The 22,448-nt window shown below is 34.5% G+C and overlaps 2 protein-coding genes across 5 annotated transcripts; one reads left to right on the top strand and one right to left on the bottom strand.

The window, feature by feature from the left end:
- Positions 1–742: 742 nt before the first annotated feature.
- Positions 743–10,239, bottom strand: napba (N-ethylmaleimide-sensitive factor attachment protein, beta a). 2 transcript variants are annotated; one of them, XM_016474170.1, is made up of 11 exons: positions 9,968–10,239; positions 9,584–9,663; positions 6,119–6,235; positions 5,380–5,426; positions 5,158–5,235; positions 4,994–5,049; positions 4,784–4,868; positions 3,666–3,770; positions 2,417–2,485; positions 2,208–2,258; positions 743–1,474 (listed from the first exon to the last, which is right to left on the bottom strand). In XM_016474170.1, the coding sequence occupies exons 1-11, from the start codon at positions 10,063–10,065 to the stop codon at positions 1,373–1,375; spliced, it is 888 nt and encodes a 295-aa protein (XP_016329656.1). In that variant the 5' UTR covers positions 10,066–10,239; the 3' UTR covers positions 743–1,372. The 2 variants fall into 2 exon arrangements, with proteins under 2 accessions (XP_016329656.1, XP_016329657.1); XM_016474171.1 differs by lacking the exons at positions 9,584–9,663; positions 9,968–10,239 and adding an exon at positions 6,533–6,584.
- Positions 10,240–11,142: 903 nt separating this feature from the next.
- LOC107678783 (DNA helicase MCM8-like) lies at positions 11,143–22,187 on the top strand. Of its 3 annotated transcripts, none has more exons than XM_016474178.1 (19): positions 11,143–11,161; positions 11,542–11,736; positions 13,035–13,112; positions 13,229–13,311; positions 13,396–13,545; positions 13,646–13,749; positions 14,773–14,971; positions 15,180–15,265; positions 15,801–15,949; positions 16,468–16,666; positions 16,756–16,786; positions 16,940–17,080; positions 17,179–17,320; positions 17,414–17,609; positions 17,873–18,092; positions 19,321–19,530; positions 21,371–21,447; positions 21,655–21,844; positions 21,931–22,187. In XM_016474178.1, the coding sequence occupies exons 2-19, from the start codon at positions 11,556–11,558 to the stop codon at positions 22,021–22,023; spliced, it is 2,529 nt and encodes an 842-aa protein (XP_016329664.1). In that variant the 5' UTR covers positions 11,143–11,161; positions 11,542–11,555; the 3' UTR covers positions 22,024–22,187. The 3 variants fall into 3 exon arrangements, with proteins under 3 accessions (XP_016329664.1, XP_016329662.1, XP_016329663.1); XM_016474176.1 differs by having other exon boundaries at positions 11,146–11,285; XM_016474177.1 differs by lacking the exon at positions 11,143–11,161 and adding an exon at positions 11,309–11,455.
- Positions 22,188–22,448: the final 261 nt, after the last annotated feature.

Genomic DNA, 22,448 nt, shown 5'->3' with positions numbered 1-22,448 from the left:
TATCCTATGGTGTAAAACAGGTTTCCATAGGGATTCTTTCATTGCTTCTGATCATTTCTTGTTGAATCTGTAAGCATTTTCTGTTTCTGTGTAGTAGACCACATGGTCCTAGGATGTTATTAGGTGGATTGTTATTGGAGATGGAGAGTATCACTATATAGTTTATTTTATAAGAATAAAATTATGATGCTGTAGATAATTTCCGAGCTCCTTAAGACTGTATTAAATGTGATTTTACTACACTACATTATTTTGTTTAATATATTTTGTAGCCTCATTCTTCATTCTTTTGCTGTTTTAACTGAATTAAATCCAGTTTCATATAAAATATGACACTGATACCAAAAACCTCAGACATGGTATGAGTGATTATTTATTCATTTTTCTTTGAATAAATAGGTCGAACATTTATTAAAATGTTTCAATAAGACTAGCCATCTATTTTACATTTTAACATCATAACGTTTTTGATTCCCTGTCAGTCATACAACATATTAGATGGTTTAATATATCAGATTCAGTCAACATCATTTAATTACTGACACAAAGTGAACTTCAAAAAACAAGTAGCACTTAAAGTAAAATTATAATTCATAAGGTCTGAATGTCCAAAACAACAAATGCCCCATATCCATGTGAAACAATAACCAATTAAACATAAAATTACAAATAATACCAGAATAAATAAACAATCAAAACTTATATGTACATATTCAATAACTTGATCTGCATTAGAAAATCAACGCTGTCTGTAATATCACACTCTAAAAAAAATCCCTTGAGCTGAGCACGTCACCACCATTAGTGAGCAAGAGACGCCATTATGCTGATTATGAAACATGTACAGCCACTAAAGCAAATACTCCGACAGAACTGACACTGCCATATCGACAAAGACGACGTGAGGACGTGTTTCAGAGGCCAATGGCACGGAAATGCAAAAGGCAATGTGTTTTCAATCTAAACAGACAGCAGAAATAAAGTGCACTCACAAAAACCTGATATTCTACAGCACATAAACACACTTTAAACATTTATCATGCATGACAATGCCAGTGACAACACTGAAAGAAAGAGAACAGCCCTATGGGGTCTTGCATGCCACACACACAAGTACAAACAACAGTGTACGGTAAAGATTTCCTCATGGTGAAGTAAAGGGATAGAGAAATGCCTTCCAGAAGAGAACCATATTAATATTTTATATACTTCTGTTTTCTCAAATGCAATGCAAGTTGCATTTGAACTTTCCAAGAAACGGCTTATGTTTGAGCAAGTATGACTACAGAAATGTTCAACCAGATTGTCACACACATACAATACGGTAAGAAATTAAACTAGTTATGATGCCACAGTATTTTTCTCAGACACATCACTTGAGGTCGCCGGCATAACCCTGGATGGTCTTCTTGATACGCAGCAACATGGTGGTTTGCCATTGGTCGAGACGGGAGATCGAATCAAACTCCTTCACCTGGAGAAGTTTAGAGATGCAACGTCAAAATGAGCAAAAAAACCTGAGTAAAATATATGAGCTGCAGCTTCTACACATTTGTACAGTGATTTTGTGTTGTATGTTCCAGGGTTATTATAGTTAACTAAAATTAAAACCATTAAAAAAACATTTTCATTATCTGAAACAAATAAAATAAATTATTTTACAAACAAATAATTAGAAAAAATACACTAATTTTATTATTTTTATTTTAGCTCATTTTAATTTTGTTTAAATTGATGTACTAAACAAAAATTACAAATAAAATAAAATTAATACAAAACTTTATACACAAGTTTAAAAACAGAAACTAATAAAAAAAATGACAAAAGCACAAACTTTAACTAAAAAATACAATGAAAAGAGAAAATGTAAAAATAAAAATGTATTTAAAATACTAATAAAAACTATTTTTTAAACGTTTTTTTTTTTTTGAAAGTCAGTTTCTGTATAGACCTTAAAAAAGAGGAAAGAAAATTTCAACAGCAACAATGTAGAAGGTAATAGACAAATATCAGTATCACCCAAAATTTATTACAGAGTTAGAAATACATTTGTATGAAAGGTATAAACAAAATAAGCATTTTTGTAATTGGACTTTTGATTCAAAATCTCAGAGTTACTGAGATATAATATGTGACAACTAGCCCCGGTCTCCCTTATACAGTCTAATCATCTAACACACTGTTCATTTGAGAGGATATAAACTTACGGCTTCAGTGAATGCCTCGCTGTTCTGCTCCTCATGAGCCTCCAATAGTTTCTGTACAGAAAGACAAAAGTCAGTGCAAATGCTGCAAAATATGACAACCGCATAACTGCACTCAGTATGCACTGCTCAATTCAGAGTATGCATACTGACTGAATGCCTTATACTATTTATATTCTCTATTGCTAATTAAATTAAACAAATGTACTTACTTTCAGCAGCTTACATTCTCTTGAATCAGAGAATGCCGGAAACATCCCTTCATACTTTTCAATGGCAAGCTGAAAGAAATCAAACACAGAACATTTACATCGGATGAGCTGTTATATGTCAGGAACAACCACTGAACTCATCATGGCTGACGGGAAGCAGCACATTAATACAATGGCATTGGTAACTTGAAATGTTTGCTGCATTAACGCCACTAGGTGTCAGTGCAAGACAAGACAACTGCAATATCAACCAGCTTGAAACACTACTTTACTATGGAATTGTTATTATATGAGACTATAGTACGGTGGCAGAGAAGTGCAAAACAAATCACAATTCTGAAAACAAAATAACAAATTACAAATGCAAATGCAAGTCTAAAAAACAAAATAACAATTCAGAAAGCACAACAACAATTCAGACAAACCGGAAGAGGTAGGTATAGTTTGAGACAGCGCCATTGGTTTGGGATTACTCACCGCTGACTGGACTAGACATCTGTCAATCAACGTATACAGGAAGAACCAGACGAAGAACAGCAGAGTCGTGGTAGAAAGTTCGGAGATGGTATTAAAGTAGCTCAGTTTAAATGTATTGTATGAATTGCCATTTCTATGGAATAAAAACTACGGAGTGTATATTTACATTTAGTTAAAAGTGGATGTAACTGCTTTTTTTTTTTTAAATAATGCATGCGTCAGAGCAATTCCTGGAGGGCCGGAGCCCTGCAGAGTTTTATTCCAACCCTGCTCCAACACACACATCTGCGCCACTGGAGCTGATGTTTTACAGCCACTTTTAACTAAATGTAAATAGACACTCCGTATTTTTTATTCCATAGTAAGGGCAATTCATACAATACATTTAAACTGAGCTACTTTAATACCATCTCCGAACTTTCTACCACGACTCTGCTGCTCTTCGGCTGGTTCTTCTCTGTATACGTTGATTGACAGATGTCTCATCCAATCAGCGGTGAGTAATCCCAAACCAATGGCGCTGTCTCAAACTATACCTACCTCTTCCGGTTTGTCTGATTTGTCGTTGTGTTTTCTGACTTGTTATTTTGTTTTCGAATTTGTCATTGTGTTTTCTGACTTGTTATAATGTTTTCTGAATTGTTGTTGTGTTTTCTAAATTGTTATTTTGTTTTTTAGACTTGCATTTGCGTTTGTAATTTGTTATTTTGTTTTCAGAATTGTGATTTGTTTTGCACTTCTCGGCCACCGTACTATATTAAAAACAACTGACCTTTGCGTTTAACTCATCCACTATGAAGTGGCAGAGAGCTGCTTTCCAGAAGTACTCTTTAGCGTTGTATTTCAGCAGAGGGTTGTCCATCGTGCTGGTTGCAACCTGAATGTGAACAGACCTTTAACTTTAATTCCCTCTGTGTTCATTTACAGAGAGAAGATATGATTCGATTTACAGTGCAAACATGAAGCTGCACTGGAAAGCATGCTGAAATATTTTACTAACCACCCTTATATTTCATATGAGTCTGCTCCAGTAATGTCTTAATATTATTGGTTTTAGCAGATGCTTTCTTGCTTATATAGTACATTTTTCTCCCTCCTGGAGCAACCTGGCCGTTGTTCTCAAAGACAATAATATTGATACTACAAAAATGACTCATTCTGAGGTTAAACTTAATTAGCTCTCAAATCATCTGTCCCTGTACTGTCACATAGTGTAAAAACTCATTGACTCAAAAACACATGCAACCTGTAATCTATGCAGTGAACTATAAAATAACCTTACATACACCATATATATTTATATATTATACTGTATATTTTTATGTATAATATGTGTAAAATATTATTTGGAAAATATTTTGTTTCTGTTACATTACATTATTCAGTTTTCATTCCTACTCACTATATTGTTTATTTCTTTCATTTAATTTTTTAATTTAAAAGGGTTATTATAATGAACTAAAACCATAAGAAATATTGTTGTTACTTGAAATAAAATAAACATTAACTGAAAAAAAAAAAAAAAAACTTCAACATATTTTATTTCAGGTAGTTTGAAATAAAAAAAATTATATTTTTAATTTAGTTTAACTTCAAGTATTACAATAACTAAAGCTAAAATAAAAAATAATAAAAATATGTAGACACATTAAAAAAAAACTAAAAAACTCAAATTAATACAAATGTCAAAAAACCACAACAAAATTACTAAAACTTGAACAAATTAAAATGAAAACATAAAATCTGAAAATAAAAAAATTAAATATTAACAAAAAACTATTAATACAAATATAACAGTATCTCAAAGATACTAAAATAACACTATTTATTTATTTATTGGTAAAAATAAATAAATAATAATAAAAGAACGGTTGAGTCTGTCCTACTAACCTGCTCAAAGATCTCGATGGCTTTGGGATACTGCTCGAGCTGAGCGCTGTACGAGCCCACCTTCAGCAGACACTTATTAGCAGAGCTTAACCAGAAAACATAAAGCAATGCAAATGAGCCTTTACAACCCATAATAAAAGGAAATGGAAGATAATCATAAATATTGAATGACATTCTGATTTTACACAGACATACAGTGAGAATACAAACCTGTTTGACTCTTCGCCTTTGTAATAGTCTGCAGCCTGCTCATAATGGGCGATGGCCTAAACCAACATCACAACGGACAGACCGGTTAGATGGACATTCAATAGCATTTTTAGGAAAATGACGCGAAAGAAAACATCAAATAGACTGTTAAAGGCAAACGGCACCTTTTCGATATCCACCAGCTCAGATTCATAGATCTCTGCGATAGTCATGTGATGCTTTGCGGCAATCGTGAACCTTCCCTGTCATTGTCAATCACACACACAAATGAGAGATTAGATGTTATGTAACATTTACATGTTCAGTAAACAGGCGCATTCAGGTTAACAAAACCATAATGCAATCAATATGCATTGATTTAAGCATGCAAAGTCCTAGTCTCTTACCATGTCTGTATAAATATCGATGGCTGCGTTTAAACAGTTGATGGCCTCTGTGTGAATCATTCAAACAGAAGGGAACAACATATCAGCAGTGAGTCAAACGTAATGCTTACAAAACAGCTCATCGGGAGGTCATCTTCACTCATACGTAATATTCTCATTCTATCAATTATTAAATCAAGCAACAAAACATTATCAAAGGATATCACATGCTGGTGTGAATGTTTAGGCATAGCACAATCTAGGGAAAATAACTAATTGTTATTTTAGTATCATTTTGATAATTGTATAGTTCTAAGTACATATGTTCTGTTTTCTTTTTAGTTTTAGTTAGAATTTGTAATAATTTTGTTATGTACTTTAGTCATTTTATTTGTGTTTTTTAAATTAAATCGAATCTAAATCTGTCTATGTGGTATTTATTAATTTGCATTTCAGTTTTAGTTTGAGTTATTTTAGTGCTTCAACACTGTAAAAAACGATTTTTCGAAGCTGTAAATAAATCAAAGATTATTGGAGAAAATGTTCACCTGTATATCAATGTTTTACTTGCTGTTTTGTAATTGTTTGTGAAATATACTAGCAATTTTGTTAATTTTTTTATTGCATTTAACATTTATTTTATTTCAAGGAACAAATTTTAGTTTTAGTTAATAATACTAACCCTGATTAAAACATGAAAATTGATCACAGTGTTTTTTTTTGCAATGATTCAAGTTATTTTTGCCCAAAACTCTCTCACCTTGAGGATCTGCCTTCTTATAAGCATTTCCAGCATCAACGAAGCTGGTGGCCGAGTCCAGTTTATTCTGCATCTGCATGTGAAGTCGTGCAGCTTGGCAGAAAGCACTGCCTGCAGCTACAACAGCGAAACACATCTTTAGATCAATGACAATAATGACACAGAAGCAGAGTGAATGCTTAAAATAGACCAAAAACACATCAAAGCACAATTATGACAATACAAGTGTAATGCAGTTAGATCACTTAAAATGAACTGAGTTATAGCACAAAGATGGCCAGTGACGCTTTGATCATTTGAATGATGCTTCTGAGTGAATTTCGGATAACAGTCCAACCGCATTACTATTAATATTACACATTACGTGAAATATTCTACCGGTTTACATATAAATATGAATGGACTTGTGCATACCACTCCAGCTTTTGGCCATCTTGAACATGTTGACACCGCATTATTATTAATATTACACATTACGTGAAATATTCTACTGGTTTACAGATAAATATGAATGGACTTGTGCATACCACTCCAGCTTTTGGCCATCTTGAACATGTTGACACCGCATTATTATTAATATTACACATTACGTGAAATATTCTACTGGTTTACAGATAAATATGAATGGACTTGTGCATACCACTCCAGCTTTTGGCCATCTTGAACATGTTGACACCGCATTATTATTAATATTACACATTACGTGAAATATTCTACTGGTTTACAGATAAATATGAATGGACTTGTGCATACCACTCCAGCTTTTGGCCATCTTGAACATGTTGACACCGCATTATTATTAATATTACACATTACGTGAAATATTCTACTGGTTTACAGATAAATATGAATGGACTTGTGCATACCACTCCAGCTTTTGGCCATCTTGAACATGTTGACACCGCATTATTATTAATATTACACATTACGTGAAATATTCTACTGGTTTACAGATAAATATGAATGGACTTGTGCATACCACTCCAGCTTTTGGCCATCTTGAACATGTTGACACCGCATTATTATTAATATTACACATTACGTGAAATATTCTACTGGTTTACAGATAAATATGAATGGACTTGTGCATACCACTCCAGCTTTTGGCCATCTTGAACATGTTGACACCGCATTATTATTAATATTACACATTACGTGAAATATTCTACTGGTTTACAGATAAATATGAATGGACTTGTGCATACCACTCCAGCTTTTGGCCATCTTGAACATGTTGACACCGCATTATTATTAATATTACACATTACGTGAAATATTCTACTGGTTTACAGATAAATATGAATGGACTTGTGCATACCACTCCAGCTTTTGGCCATCTTGAACATGTTGACACCGCATTATTATTAATATTACACATTACGTGAAATATTCTACTGGTTTACAGATAAATATGAATGGACTTGTGCATACCACTCCAGCTTTTGGCCATCTTGAACATGTTGACACCGCATTATTATTAATATTACACATTACGTGAAATATTCTACTGGTTTACAGATAAATATGAATGGACTTGTGCATACCACTCCAGCTTTTGGCCATCTTGAACATGTTGACACCGCATTATTATTAATATTACACATTACGTGAAATATTCTACTGGTTTACAGATAAATATGAATGGACTTGTGCATACCACTCCAGCTTTTGGCCATCTTGAACATGTTGACACCGCATTATTATTAATATTACACATTACGTGAAATATTCTACTGGTTTACAGATAAATATGAATGGACTTGTGCATACCACTCCAGCTTTTGGCCATCTTGAACATGTTGACACCGCATTATTATTAATATTACACATTACGTGAAATATTCTACTGGTTTACAGATAAATATGAATGGACTTGTGCATACCACTCCAGCTTTTGGCCATCTTGAACATGTTGACACCGCATTATTATTAATATTACACATTACGTGAAATATTCTACTGGTTTACAGATAAATATGAATGGACTTGTGCATACCACTCCAGCTTTTGGCCATCTTGAACATGTTGACACCGCATTATTATTAATATTACACATTACGTGAAATATTCTACTGGTTTACAGATAAATATGAATGGACTTGTGCATACCACTCCAGCTTTTGGCCATCTTGAACATGTTGACACCGCATTATTATTAATATTACACATTACGTGAAATATTCTACTGGTTTACAGATAAATATGAATGGACTTGTGCATACCACTCCAGCTTTTGGCCATCTTGAACATGTTGACACCGCATTATTATTAATATTACACATTACGTGAAATATTCTACTGGTTTACAGATAAATATGAATGGACTTGTGCATACCACTCCAGCTTTTGGCCATCTTGAACATGTTGACACCGCATTATTATTAATATTACACATTACGTGAAATATTCTACTGGTTTACAGATAAATATGAATGGACTTGTGCATACCACTCCAGCTTTTGGCCATCTTGAACATGTTGACACCGCATTATTATTAATATTACACATTACGTGAAATATTCTACTGGTTTACAGATAAATATGAATGGACTTGTGCATACCACTCCAGCTTTTGGCCATCTTGAACATGTTGACACCGCATTATTATTAATATTACACATTACGTGAAATATTCTACTGGTTTACAGATAAATATGAATGGACTTGTGCATACCACTCCAGCTTTTGGCCATCTTGAACATGTTGACACCGCATTATTATTAATATTACACATTACGTGAAATATTCTACTGGTTTACAGATAAATATGAATGGACTTGTGCATACCACTCCAGCTTTTGGCCATCTTGAACATGTTGACACCGCATTATTATTAATATTACACATTACGTGAAATATTCTACTGGTTTACAGATAAATATGAATGGACTTGTGCATACCACTCCAGCTTTTGGCCATCTTGAACATGTTGACACCGCATTATTATTAATATTACACATTACGTGAAATATTCTACTGGTTTACAGATAAATATGAATGGACTTGTGCATACCACTCCAGCTTTTGGCCATCTTGAACATGTTGACACCGCATTATTATTAATATTACACATTACGTGAAATATTCTACTGGTTTACAGATAAATATGAATGGACTTGTGCATACCACTCCAGCTTTTGGCCATCTTGAACATGTTGACACCGCATTATTATTAATATTACACATTACGTGAAATATTCTACTGGTTTACAGATAAATATGAATGGACTTGTGCATACCACTCCAGCTTTTGGCCATCTTGAACATGTTGACACCGCATTATTATTAATATTACACATTACGTGAAATATTCTACTGGTTTACAGATAAATATGAATGGACTTGTGCATACCACTCCAGCTTTTGGCCATCTTGAACATGTTGACACCGCATTATTATTAATATTACACATTACGTGAAATATTCTACTGGTTTACAGATAAATATGAATGGACTTGTGCATACCACTCCAGCTTTTGGCCATCTTGAACATGTTGGCAGCTCTGGCATACATTTCACATGCATCCTCAACCTTATGATTACCCCTGTGAAAACATAATTTCTTTCATTAGGTGGTTTAAAGCAGTTTCACAATCAATATAGTGCAATAATATGTGTAAACTACAGAGCGGTTACACTGCATTGTGCATGGCGCATCATGGAAATATTTGACATTGGAGATACTGAGAAACGCAAGGATGGATACATGGTGTCGCATGGTAAAAAAAAAAAATGCATAAACAATAATGTATTTACATTAAATAGACATATGCTATTTAAAAATAGGCTACTACAGGACATTGGATTTCTTTGAATGTCAGATCGTGACCAGCATCGCTGCTGTCTCACCCGAACATCCCTCCGAGAAATGAACCTGATGATTTGACTTTTTTGTCCGCCTCTGCCATCAGCTGCATGGCTTCCTTCTCTTTCCCGGAATTATCCATGATGGAGTGTGTGGTGTTCACGCAGAGCTGCGCTTGGATCCGTGAAGGCCCTGGGTTTGTTGATACAGAGTGCGGCTTTAATGCAGTATCATGAAGGATGCTCTCCTCCTCCTCCTCCTCTTCCTCCTCCTCCTGCTGTCGGGTGATGCTGATGATGCGCGCTCTTCAGGGAGAAACTGCGACACTATTTGGTTGAAAGCCGTAGCCACGCCCACTTATTATCATACACGCAGCAAGGAACACATCAAAATTAATAAATACGGAAATATTTAAATTAATACATTTATATAGGCTATAAATATATAATATTATACATTAATATAATATTTAAATCATATAATATATAAATTAACAAATTAAAAAATGGGTAAAAACACGTATACATACATTTGCAAAGCAATGTATTATTATAGCGTGAATTTTCTAAAATGAAATGCCATTTAAATGTAGCTTCGTAAAGCAAGCTAAAACAAGGAAGAAAATAATCTTTTCGGCTCTGCGCACGTACGGAAGCGGCGTCATATTAGCGCCAAACTCGAAGACTCACCGGACGTTACCGACTGAGGAAGTAAACAAACAGTGGCTGTAGTCAGTAAGATCTGTTAAAGTATCTTTCTTTAATAAAATATGTGTTAATTTCTCTCAGTTTATGTTTTTTTTTTTCACGTTCATTCTTATAACGTTAATTCGAGCCGTTGTAAAATAAGAAACAGCAGGTAAATCGTCCAGATTATTTGTATCGGCTCATTCTAGTACAGATTTCACCAGTATAGATTTATTTCAGTCTCTCGATGGTTAGCTTATTAGAATATTACATAGTACAATAATATCATACATGTTGGATTATAATAAACATGATGAGAAAGAGTCGGTAAAGAAACAGAGGGTCTGTATTGATATTGTTGATATTTATCTCTATCAGGACGATCTTGTTACTGTGCCACGTTGATAGCTGTATGATTTTGCTTTCAGACTTCAGAGGGTTAATGATGAGCAGTCAGAGTTCTGCCCGAGGGTCATGGAGGGGTGGAAACACCTCAGCTGGAGGAGGAGGAGGAGGAGGAGGGTGGAAGTAAACAAACAGTGGCTGTAGTCAGTAAGATCTGTTAAAGTATCTTTCTTTAATAAAATATGTGTTAATTTCTCTCAGTTTATGTTTTTTTTTTTCACGTTCATTCTTATAACGTTAATTCGAGCCGTTGTAAAATAAGAAACAGCAGGTAAATCGTCCAGATTATTTGTATCGGCTCATTCTAGTACAGATTTCACCAGTATAGATTTATTTCAGTCTCTCGATGGTTAGCTTATTAGAATATTACATAGTACAATAATATCATACATGTTGGATTATAATAAACATGATGAGAAAGAGTCGGTAAAGAAACAGAGGGTCTGTATTGATATTGTTGATATTTATCTCTATCAGGACGATCTTGTTACTGTGCCACGTTGATAGCTGTATGATTTTGCTTTCAGACTTCAGAGGGTTAATGATGAGCAGTCAGAGTTCTGCCCGAGGGTCATGGAGGGGTGGAAACACCTCAGCTGGAGGAGGAGGAGGAGGAGGAGGGTGGAGAGGAGGAAGAGGATGGAATAATGGTCAGTATGGATGGAGAGGCCGTCAGTGGAGCAGAGGAGGAGGGAACTATTCCACCAACAATACACAACATGGTAAGTGTCTTGTCAGTTAGGTCATAGCTTGTTTATAGACAAAATGCTACTACTACTAATAATATATCATGTAGTTTACATTTATCAGATGCATTTATCCAAAGCAACTAAGCAATTAGTAACAGAGCCAACAATATTCATAGTACACAATGCCAGGTTTTCTAGGAAACAAATATTATAATTAATTTTGTATTTAAGAAATCATAATTTATTACTGATTTTGTTTGTTACACTGACATTTGCCACCGGAGTTTCTGTGAGTCTTAAAAAGTCTGGCCCCACTTTATATTAAGTGGCCTTAACTACTATGTACTTACATAAAAAAATAAGTACAATGTACTTATTGTGTTCATATTGTATTGCAAAACACTTTTGCTGCTATTGAGGTGGGATACGGGTAAGGTTAGGGACAGGTTTGTTGGTATGGGTAGGTTTAAGGGTGGGTTAAGGTGTAAGGGATGGGTCAACTGTGTAATTATAAATGTAATTACAGAAATTAATTACAGATGTAATTACATGCAGGTATGTTTACAATATAAGTACAATGTAAAAACATGTATGTACACAATAAGTGCATTGTACCAAATTATTAATTTAAATGTAAGTACATAGCTGTTAAGGCCACTTAATATAAAGTGGGTCCAAAAGTCTTATTTTGCCCTTCCACAAATTAAGGTCTTAAATCAGAGCAGAAAGTCTTAAATTCGTAAAGACACAGCATTAAATGTTGCATGCATTGCAAAAACAAATAACATCTTCCTCAGTATTTTTGTTTTCCAATACAAATATCTAAACAACCTTAAATCAAGATACAGATGCCAAATGAACATATGAAGTCTTGAGAAGTTTAACAAAATTATTTAACATCTGTCTGGAATGAAAACTCGTTTTGCCTTGATTTAAGCTGATTTTTCTGAGCACGTTGGCAGATATTTGTTCTTGATTTAATCATGAAATCACTTGAAAAACAAGGCTTCTTATGTCATTTTGCTTCTCAAGTACAGTAAATGTATCTTGATTTAAGAATCTTTAGACATTTGCACTGGAAAACATGATTCTGATTCAACTTTTTGCTGTGTGATCAGATGGTACTGTAAAAGTTATTTCCAAAATCTAGTGTTTTGAAGCAGAGCTATTCAAACCTTAAGCTATTTTTTGTGTAAAATGAGTACAAAAGACATTTACATTTAGAGTCCATATTGACAAGTCTTAAATTTACCTTCATAAACCTGCAGGAATCCTGTACCTCTTGATATGATTGATTTATGTTGTTGTTGTTGTTGTTGTTTGTGGCACAGGATTTACTCCACAAGTTAGTCAAGCAACCCTTGACATCATGTGTCTATACAAAGGATGGCGACTCTATTTTTCTGAAGGTTTTATATTTTTCCATTTCCCGTTTCATGTTTTAACGTATAATTGACCTTTTGAATATATTTCTTAATATTTTTTTTTCTTGACAGTTTGTGATTTACGTTTGTTCCTTTTCCAGGTTTTGTCGAAAGTTCACCATATGTTGAGAAGATTAAAGTCTTTGAGCAGTACTTCACATCGCAGATTGATCTGTATGATAAGGTATCAGAATTCATAGCATGGTTTTCCCTAATGTCAGTGTTCTTTATTAAAAAACTAAATATTCTTTTTTTTTTCGTCTCTCAGGATGAGATTGAAAGGAAAGGCAGCATTTTGGTGGACTACAAAGACCTTCTGTTTAACAAACTGATTTCACACACTCTACCTGATCTTGCCAAAGATCTTAAAGAAATGCCTGAGAAGATTCTGGACTGCTTGGGTATGGCAATTCATCAGGTGGGTTTTGTGCTATGCATTTACATAAATGTGACTGTTCAGTCTAACATTGTCAAAATCTCTGAAGATCAAGCTGAAATAATTATATTTTTCTCTGCAGGTGTTGACTGTGGATCTGGAGCGACGTGCAGCAGAATTACAGGGACAGGAAGAGCTTCCTGCAGGTCTACGCCCCATAATCAACATCCCTTATATCAGCGCCAGGTGAGACTGTTTACTTTACTATATGAGAGTCAAGGCAAGTCAAAGTTATTTATATAGTGCTTTTCACAATACACATTGTTTACATTTACATTTAGTCATTTAGCAGACGCTTTTATCCAAAGCGACTTACAAATGAGGACAATAAAAGCAGTCAAAACTAACAAAAGAGCAACAATATACAGTATGTGCACACACAGAAAAACAAGTAGATAGAATAGAAAAAATAGAATAGAAAAATATAAATATATTTTTTTATAAAAAAAGAAGATAAATATAGATAAAGTAGAATTAAAATAGTATAGAAAGTGTTAGATTTAGAGGGTCAAATAAAGGTGGAACAGATGTGTTTTTAGTCGTTTCTTGAAGATGGTTAAGGACTCAGCTGCTCGGATTGATTTGGGCAGGTCATTCCACCAGGAGAGAACAGTTAATGAAAAAGTATGTGAAAGGGATTTTGTGCCTCTTTGAGATGGCACAATAATACGCCGTTCACTTGCAGAACGCAAGCTTCTAGAGGGCACATAACTCTGAACTAATGAATTTAGGTAAATGGGTGCAGAGCCAGTGGTGGTTTTGTAGGCAAACATTAATGCCTTGAATTTAATGCGAGCAGCTACTGGTAGCCAGTGCAGATTGATGAACAGAGGTGTGACATGCGTTCTTTTCGGCTCATTAAAGATTAATCTTGCAGTGGCAAAGTTTGACAAACAAAGTTTGTTTCAAAGCAGCTTTACAGAAAATCATGATGTTAATATTGATATCATTTTAATATCGCATTGCCTTATAGTTGCATTTAGCACAATTAAACTGGGCGATAATATATATAATAAATAATATTTGCGACGATACAAGCAATCAAACAGTTGAGATTTTCTATATAGTATATACCACCCTGTATGAGTATACTTTATGTATACGGATAAAGTTGGACATACTTATATATTCAACTTTATATAAAGAGCTGGGCAATAACATCGTTTAATAGAAAAAATCAACTCTTTGTGTTTCTTTTCTCTCTTTTAGGGTATATAACTACGAGCCACTGACTCCTTTGAAAAGTCTGAGAGCGAATTTATACGGCAAGTTTGTTGCGATCAGAGGTACCGTGGTGAGAGTGAGCAACATTAAACCGCTCTGCAGTAAGCTGGCGTTCGTCTGTAACAGCTGTGGAGACACACAGAGCGTCACGCTGCCTGATGGGAAATACGCCATACCCACTAAGGTACAGCGTGCTTCCAGCTTCAGACTGTTTATTACTTGTTTAACAAATGATATTAGTCAAGTTTTGTACCATTTCACCCATATGTAATAATGCAGTGAAAACAATATAGATAAAATTTGATGTATTGCGCACAGTAAATAGTAACTGTAACAACTGTTTGCTGTGTTGAGTGATGTCTAATGTAGTTGTTTTTTTTCCCTCTTCTCAGTGTTTACAGACTGAATGTCGTGGTCGGTCGTTCACTTCAAACAGAAGTTCACCTTTAACACTCACTGTCGACCGGCAGACAGTAAAGTATGTAAATGTATAATTGTGTGAATGAAAATTTATCTGAGCAGAAAACATTTTTTTTTTTTTGTGTAAAATATAGTCCTCTGAATGTCTAATCAACAAATATATTAAGTTTAATTTTATTTTTTTAATTAATTTCTGTTATAACTTAATTCTGGTGAGTGTTCTAGTATTATTTATATACCATTATAGTTGTTATTAAATATTTAGAATTTTATGTTTATATTTAAAGTTTTAGTAATTTTGTTATGTGAATTGTAGTTTTATTTTTGTAATATTTATATATAGATTTAATACATTTTTTAGTAATTTTAGTATTTAAACCTATTTTATTTCAGTTAGATGCCTAAGCAACATTTGTAATAAAAATAAAAAAAATAATTGCATTAATATTTATGTTTTATTTAGTTTGAACTTTGTTTTAATTACCAAAAACAGTTTTCAATAGTTTTAGTTTTAGTTAACAGTAATAACACTGGTGTGAGATGTTTTAGAGAACACCATTCCTCATTAGTTTCTCTTGCTGTGCTCTTCACAGGATTCAGGAGCTGATGTCAGGTGACCAGCGTGAGTCCGGTCGGATCCCGCGCACCATTGAATGTGAGCTCACGCAGGACCTCGTGGACAGCTGCGTGCCTGGAGACATGGTCACCATCACAGGGGTCATTAAAGTGTCCAATGAAGAGGGTACGAGACATTGTCCACACTGTCAGTGCAAATATCTTTAGAAAGCTAGTGCTACATAGATTCTGAAAAGGCACCTTTATTATTAACAATTGGTTGATTGTCATTCATTTAGTATCTCAGAAATGAGGACTTAACAGACACAATCATATTACAGTCCGGCAAAGTTCTGCTAGTGCTATTTTTACATCTGACCTCAATGAGCTGTACAAACAGGACAGCCTCCGGTGGCCTTCTGTCCAACTCAGTTTTTACATGATGGTCACATTCACTGTGCAGAAAGGATCTTTGTGTTGAGCTGTTATACCCCTCACATAATATAATTTAGACTGAAATTAATATATTATATCCATTTATTTATTTATTTATTGGAGTGCCTATATATACTAAATGCAAGTAGCCTGCCACAAATGACAAGGCATTTTTAGACTATTATTGTGTCCTGCATCAACACATTAAAACATTATTTTATACAAGACTGCTCTTTCCTGTTCATGATTTTTGTTTAATTCTTTCTTCAGGAAATAACAGAAACAAGAAGGACAAGTGTATGTTCCTGTTGTACATTCAGGCGAATTCTGTCAGCAACTCGAAGGGTCAAAAAAGCAAAGCGGCGTCTGATTCTGAGGGCCAGGGACCTTCAGTGGAGTTCTCCATCAAAGATCTCTATGCCATCCAAGAGATTCAAGCTCAAGAGGACTTATTCAAACTCATAGTGAAGTGAGTAACATGTAGATTTTATAATATGTTTACTGTTGCACATATTAGCAAGTGAAGAAGCTGATGTGACTTTGTCAATTTAATTGCAGCTCTCTTTGTCCTGCCATTTATGGCCATTTGGTGAGTGTCCAAATTGTATGTTCTTATATAACTGTGATGTTTATGTTATGTATCACTGGGTGTTGATATGTTACTGAGCTCATAACCTTGAAGATATCATTGTTGATAAGTAAAATATGACTCTTATTTTGACCGCTATCTCTGTTTTCTCAGCTTGTCAAAGCAGGACTGGCTCTGACTCTGTTTGGTGGATGTCAAAAGTATGTTGATGATAAAAATCGTATCCCAATAAGAGGAGACCCGCATATTCTTGTCGTTGGAGACCCTGGACTTGGTAAAAGTCAGATGTTACAGGTACATGATCTTATAAGTCCCTCTAATGCATTTATCAGTCAGTCAGATGAATTGAAGTTTATCTAAATGCCATATCTGTGCTGTTGTTGTGTGTCCAGGCCATGTGTAACGTGGCTCCACGGGGCGTATATGTTTGTGGAAACACGACCACCACCTCAGGACTGACTGTATCTCTGTCCCGGGACAGTGGATCGGGAGATTACGCTCTTGAGGCTGGAGCGCTGGTGCTGGGAGATCAAGGTATTTAACCTATAACATAGACATCTAAATCAATTTAGGATCCAAACATGGAATGGTGATTCCTGGGAATGTGAGATTTAATATTTTCTCCAGGTATCTGTTGTATTGATGAGTTTGATAAGATGGGCAGCCAGCATCAGGCTCTTCTGGAGGCCATGGAGCAGCAGAGCATCAGTCTGGCTAAAGCTGGGATTGTCTGCACACTTCCTGCTCGAACCTCCATCATTGCAGCGGCCAATCCAGTCGGAGGGCATTACAATAAAGCCAAGACTGTCTCTGAGAACCTGAAGTGAGTGTATGCCTGTGATTCTACTGATTCTTTAGTTGGACGTTGATTATAGAGTTAATTGGGTTTAATATAAGCAACAAGTAGATATCTATGAAAGATGAGCAACAGCAATGTGATGTTTAATAAATGAATAAGAATAAACACTTTCTGCTAAGTAACAGTTCATTAGTTTAGCAATGAATGTCAGATTTGAGAGCAAGGCAAGACACTACAGTCGAAAACAGTTTTTTTCAAGTATTAAAGTGTTGCCTGTGTGACTCTAGAATGGGAAGTGCACTGCTGTCCAGGTTCGATCTGGTCTTCATCTTGTTGGACACCCCTAATGAAGACCACGACCACCTGCTGTCCGAACACGTGATGGCCATGCGTGCAGGAAAGAACGGTGCAGTCAGCAGTGCTGCGGTCACACGCTACAGCACGCAGGAGTCCAGTATCTCCATTCTGGAGGTGTCCTCGGAGAAACCCCTCGCTGACACACTCAAAGTAATGTCACTTCACATTTCTTTTCTTAACCAGGTTTACTGAAAAAGGTTTCATTTGTTAAAGGGATAGTTCACCCAGAAATGAAAATTCCGTCATCATTTACTCACCCTCCACTTGTTCCAAACCAACAAAAGAAGATATTTTAAAGAATGTTGTGACCAAACAGTTGACGGTAGCCATTTACTTCCAGAGTATTTTTTTTTTTTAACTATCATAGTACGTTTTTTCCATACTATGGAAGTCAGATGACATAATTTACATTTTTGGGTGAACTACCCTTTTAACATGAACTAACAATGAAAAATTGTTTTAAAGCATGCATTAATCTCATTTAATGTTCATTTCAATGTTAACTAAATGCATTATTAAAATCAAAAGTTGTATCTGTTACTATTAGTTAATGGACCTGAACTGACATGAAATAATAATGAAAAAAAAAAAAATAATAATAAATTTAAAGCATTTATTTATCTTACTTAATGCTAACATTAAGTAATATATTTTAAAATATATTTTTTGATATTAAAATCAAAAATTAAAACTGTTAACATTATTACACTGTGACTTAATATGAACAAACAACAAACAATTTACAGTGATTAACGAATGCTGTAAAAAAATGTTAGCTAATGCATAACTAATTAAGAAATGTCGAGACATTATTGTAGCGTTACTAACTCACTAATAGCTTTCATTATTAAAAATAACTAACATTAGGGGTATTTGCAGTTATCACTCTTACTATTTCTCATACATATTTAAATGTGTAACAACTACTGATCTGTTAAGCATCATTTTAGTTAAATTTTTTCTTAACTAATTCTATTAAGGACACTTTATAATAAGGTTTCATTTTTTTTATGTAGTTAACTACTTTATTAACAATGACCTAATACTTCTATAGTATTTATTATTCTTAATATTTCATTTTTAAAATTAAAAGTTGTATCTGTTAACATTAGTTAATGCACTGTCAATTTACATAATCAACAATTATATTCTTGACTAAATAAATTGTATACAATTTTTATTAATAAAAGATTAGTAAATGCTGTAAAATATTGATCATTGTTAGTTCATGTTAGCTAATGCTTAACTAATGTTAACAAATTTGATTATTGACTTAATTTATGCTGTACAGTATGTTTTATTAATGCAACTAATACTATTTATTGGTACTGTACTGTATATTACAGCTGTACTAATATTAATCTCTCTTTGACCGTAGCTGGTTCCAGGAGAGGCCTTTGACCCCATCCCTCACCAGCTTTTGCGGAAGTACGTCGGCTACGCCCGCCACTACGTTCACCCCACTCTCTCTGCAGAGGCTGCGCAGGTGCTGCAGGACTTTTATCTGGAGCTGCGCAAACAGAACCAGACGGCCGACAGCACTCCCATCACCACCCGCCAGCTGGAGTCCCTCATCCGACTCACAGAGGTGACCGAAATCACCACAGGATGACCACGATATAAGATCAGTTCTACTGAAGACATCACGACATTTACTCCACTCTGTGTTCGCTTTATTATTCTTTTTATTTAATTTTTTAAGATTTTTCTTTCCTGTGGTGACATTGCCTATTCATGTTCTTTTTTTTTTTAAATAGTCAAAAGCCTTTAGTTTACATCACAGCCACGTTGCAGCAAAACCATGAGTTACTATTTGCATTTTGATAGATAAAAATGTGTACAATACAATCAAACATTTTGAATAATTAAGATTTTTTTATGTTTTTACTCACCAGTGCTACATTTATTTGATCAAAAATACAATAAAAATTGTATTGTGAAATATTACTACAATTTAAAATAGCTGTTTTCTATTTGAATGTTTAAAATGAAATTTATATATATATATATATATTGTGTAAACCATGAATTCAAATAGAAAACAGTTATTTTAAATTGTAACAATATTTCACAATATTACTGTTTTACTGTATTTCTGATCAAATAAATGTGGTCTTGGTGAGCAGAAGAGACTTCTTTTAAAAACATTTAAACATCCTAATTTTTGTCAGTATCTTTGGTCTGTTTTCTATTTTTTCAGACTTGCACTAAATGATTTCATGGGGTCTAAATAATAAATGAAGAGTTTATTTGCAAAAACAGATAACTCGGTTTTGTTAAATTTTCAAAAATCATGTTTTTTTTATTGTGTAATCATGTTTTTATTGTTTTATTGTGTTAGTTAGCTGTAATTTTTAGTTATTTTTTTTAACCTAATCAAAATAACCCAACTGCAGTTTGATTGAGATTAATTGGAATGCACAATGAAAAAACATAATTTTTGAGAATTGTTAAAAACAGAGTTATCTGTTTTTGCAAATGAACTCTTCAAATGTAGGGTCTCTGCATGACAGTCTGAAGGTTTTCTCTATATCTGCAGGCCAGAGCTCGTGTTGAGCTCCGAGAAAAAGCTACGCAAAGTGATGCGGAGGATGTCGTGGAGATCATGAAACACAGGTGACTCAAACGCTGCATTTTCTTTAAGTTATATAGAATTTTTTCATGGGGATGATGTGTTATGATTGTGACTAAATAATGCAGATTTATTTAGACCCAAATAAAATATGGCAGTCTCAGATTGTATTTCCACAATTGTTTAATTGATAAAAAACAGTTAATTGTTCTTCCATGCAACAAAAAGCGTTCATGTTCTTCTGCGTTTAGCTTGGCCGACACTTACTCTGATGAGTTTGGCCATCTGGATTTCGACCGCTCTCAGCTGGGCTCTGGGATGAGTAACCGCTCCAAAGTCAAGAAATTTGTCACAGCGTTAAACAAACTCGCTGAACGCACCAACAAAAGCATGTTTGAGTTCCAGGAGCTACGACAGCTCGCCAAAGATCTGCAAATACAGGTGAACTTCATCCACGTTACATAGCATGCTGTCAGATGATGCATTTACATTTTTTTTAATGCTCTTCCCACTTCTGCTTTCTCAGGTTGTGGATTTTGAGGGCTTCATCGGTGCACTCAATGAGCAGGGTTACCTTCTGAAGAAAGGGCAGGGAGCATATTAAATTTGATTGTGTTGTAAATGAGTAAAAAATTCTTATCAAATAATCAAATGCAGCCCTGGTCAGCATAAGAGACATCTTTAAAAACATTAAAAAAAGATCTTAATTCCAAACGGTGTTAATATTTTTGGTCAATTTTCTATAGACATGCACTAAAGGTCTGATCAATAAATAACATTTTGATTTCATGGGGTCTAAATAATAAATTCAGGGTCTCTGAATGACAGTCACATTTTTTTTTCTCTTTCTCTGCAGGCCAGAGCTCGTGTTGAGCTCAGAGAAAAAGCTACGCAAAGTGATGCGGAGGATGTTATGGAGATCATGAAACACAGGTGACTCAAACGCTGCATTTTCTTTAAGTTATATAGAATTTTTTCATGGGGATGATGTGTTATGATTGTGACTAAATAATGCAGATTTATTTAGACCCAAATAAAATATGGCAGTCTCAGATTGTATTTCCACAATTGTTTAATTGATAAAAAACAGTTAATTGTTCTTCCATGCAACAAAAAGCGTTCATGTTCTTCTGCGTTTAGCTTGGCCGACACTTACTCTGATGAGTTTGGCCATCTGGATTTCGACCGCTCTCAGCTGGGCTCTGGGATGAGTAACCGCTCCAAAGTCAAGAAATTTGTCACAGCGTTAAACAAACTCGCTGAACGCACCAACAAAAGCATGTTTGAGTTCCAGGAGCTACGACAGCTCGCCAAAGATCTGCAAATACAGGTGAACTTCATCCACGTTACATAGCATGCTGTCAGATGATGCATTTACATTTTTTTTTAATGCTCTTCCCACTTCTGCTTTCTCAGGTTGTGGATTTTGAGGGCTTCATCAGCGCACTCAATGAGCAGGGTTACCTTCTGAAGAAAGGGCACAGGACCTATCAGCTTCAAACCATATGAACCAGCCACCTTTATGATGTTTTACGCTCTGTGTCGTACTGTTGTGTTAGTTTTTTAATGCAACCAATATTATATTTATAACACACAGTGTAATGTATGTTTACACAAATGCTTCAGTATTTCCATGTTATGAACTGTACATTGTTTTCATGTACACAAATAGACACATATTTGTCTTTAAATAGTCTTTTCCTGTATATGGTATGTACAAAATCAAACAGTAACCACATTTATGAACATTAAAACAATGTTTAAATAGTTTTGTATTGTATGATGTTAGCTGTGTTCCATACTGAATGCTGAAGTCTGTTTATACCATTATCGGTAACAGTAAAATAACCTTATAAGAACTTACACATGTGCAGCCAATAAATGCAAATGCAATAGATTAAAATTTAAAGAACATGCAAATGCACATGAACGCT

The sequence above is a fragment of the Sinocyclocheilus anshuiensis genome, unplaced genomic scaffold (genome assembly GCF_001515605.1).
Source record: "Sinocyclocheilus anshuiensis isolate Anshui unplaced genomic scaffold, SAMN03320099.WGS_v1.1 scaffold208, whole genome shotgun sequence".
Lineage (NCBI taxonomy): Eukaryota > Metazoa > Chordata > Actinopteri > Cypriniformes > Cyprinidae > Sinocyclocheilus > Sinocyclocheilus anshuiensis.
This window is presented reverse-complemented; position numbering and strand designations above follow the sequence as displayed.

Excerpts from the sequence above, each read along its gene's own strand:
- LOC107678783 (XM_016474178.1), top strand. The coding sequence starts at position 11,556 with ATGATGAGCAGTCAGAGTTCTGCCCGAGGGTCATGGAGGGGTGGAAAC. Across the intron at positions 15,266-15,800 it reads GTCGACCGGCAGACAGTAAA|GATTCAGGAGCTGATGTCAG; the intron begins GTATGTAAATGT and ends TGCTCTTCACAG. Across the intron at positions 17,610-17,872 it reads ACTGTCTCTGAGAACCTGAA|AATGGGAAGTGCACTGCTGT; the intron begins GTGAGTGTATGC and ends GTGTGACTCTAG.
- napba (XM_016474170.1), bottom strand. The coding sequence starts at position 10,065 with ATGGATAATTCCGGGAAAGAGAAGGAAGCCATGCAGCTGATGGCAGAG. Across the intron at positions 3,771-4,783 it reads CCATCGAGATCTTTGAGCAG|GTTGCAACCAGCACGATGGA; the intron begins GTTAGTAGGACA and ends GTTCACATTCAG. Across the intron at positions 2,259-2,416 it reads GAGAATGTAAGCTGCTGAAA|AAACTATTGGAGGCTCATGA; the intron begins GTAAGTACATTT and ends CTTTCTGTACAG.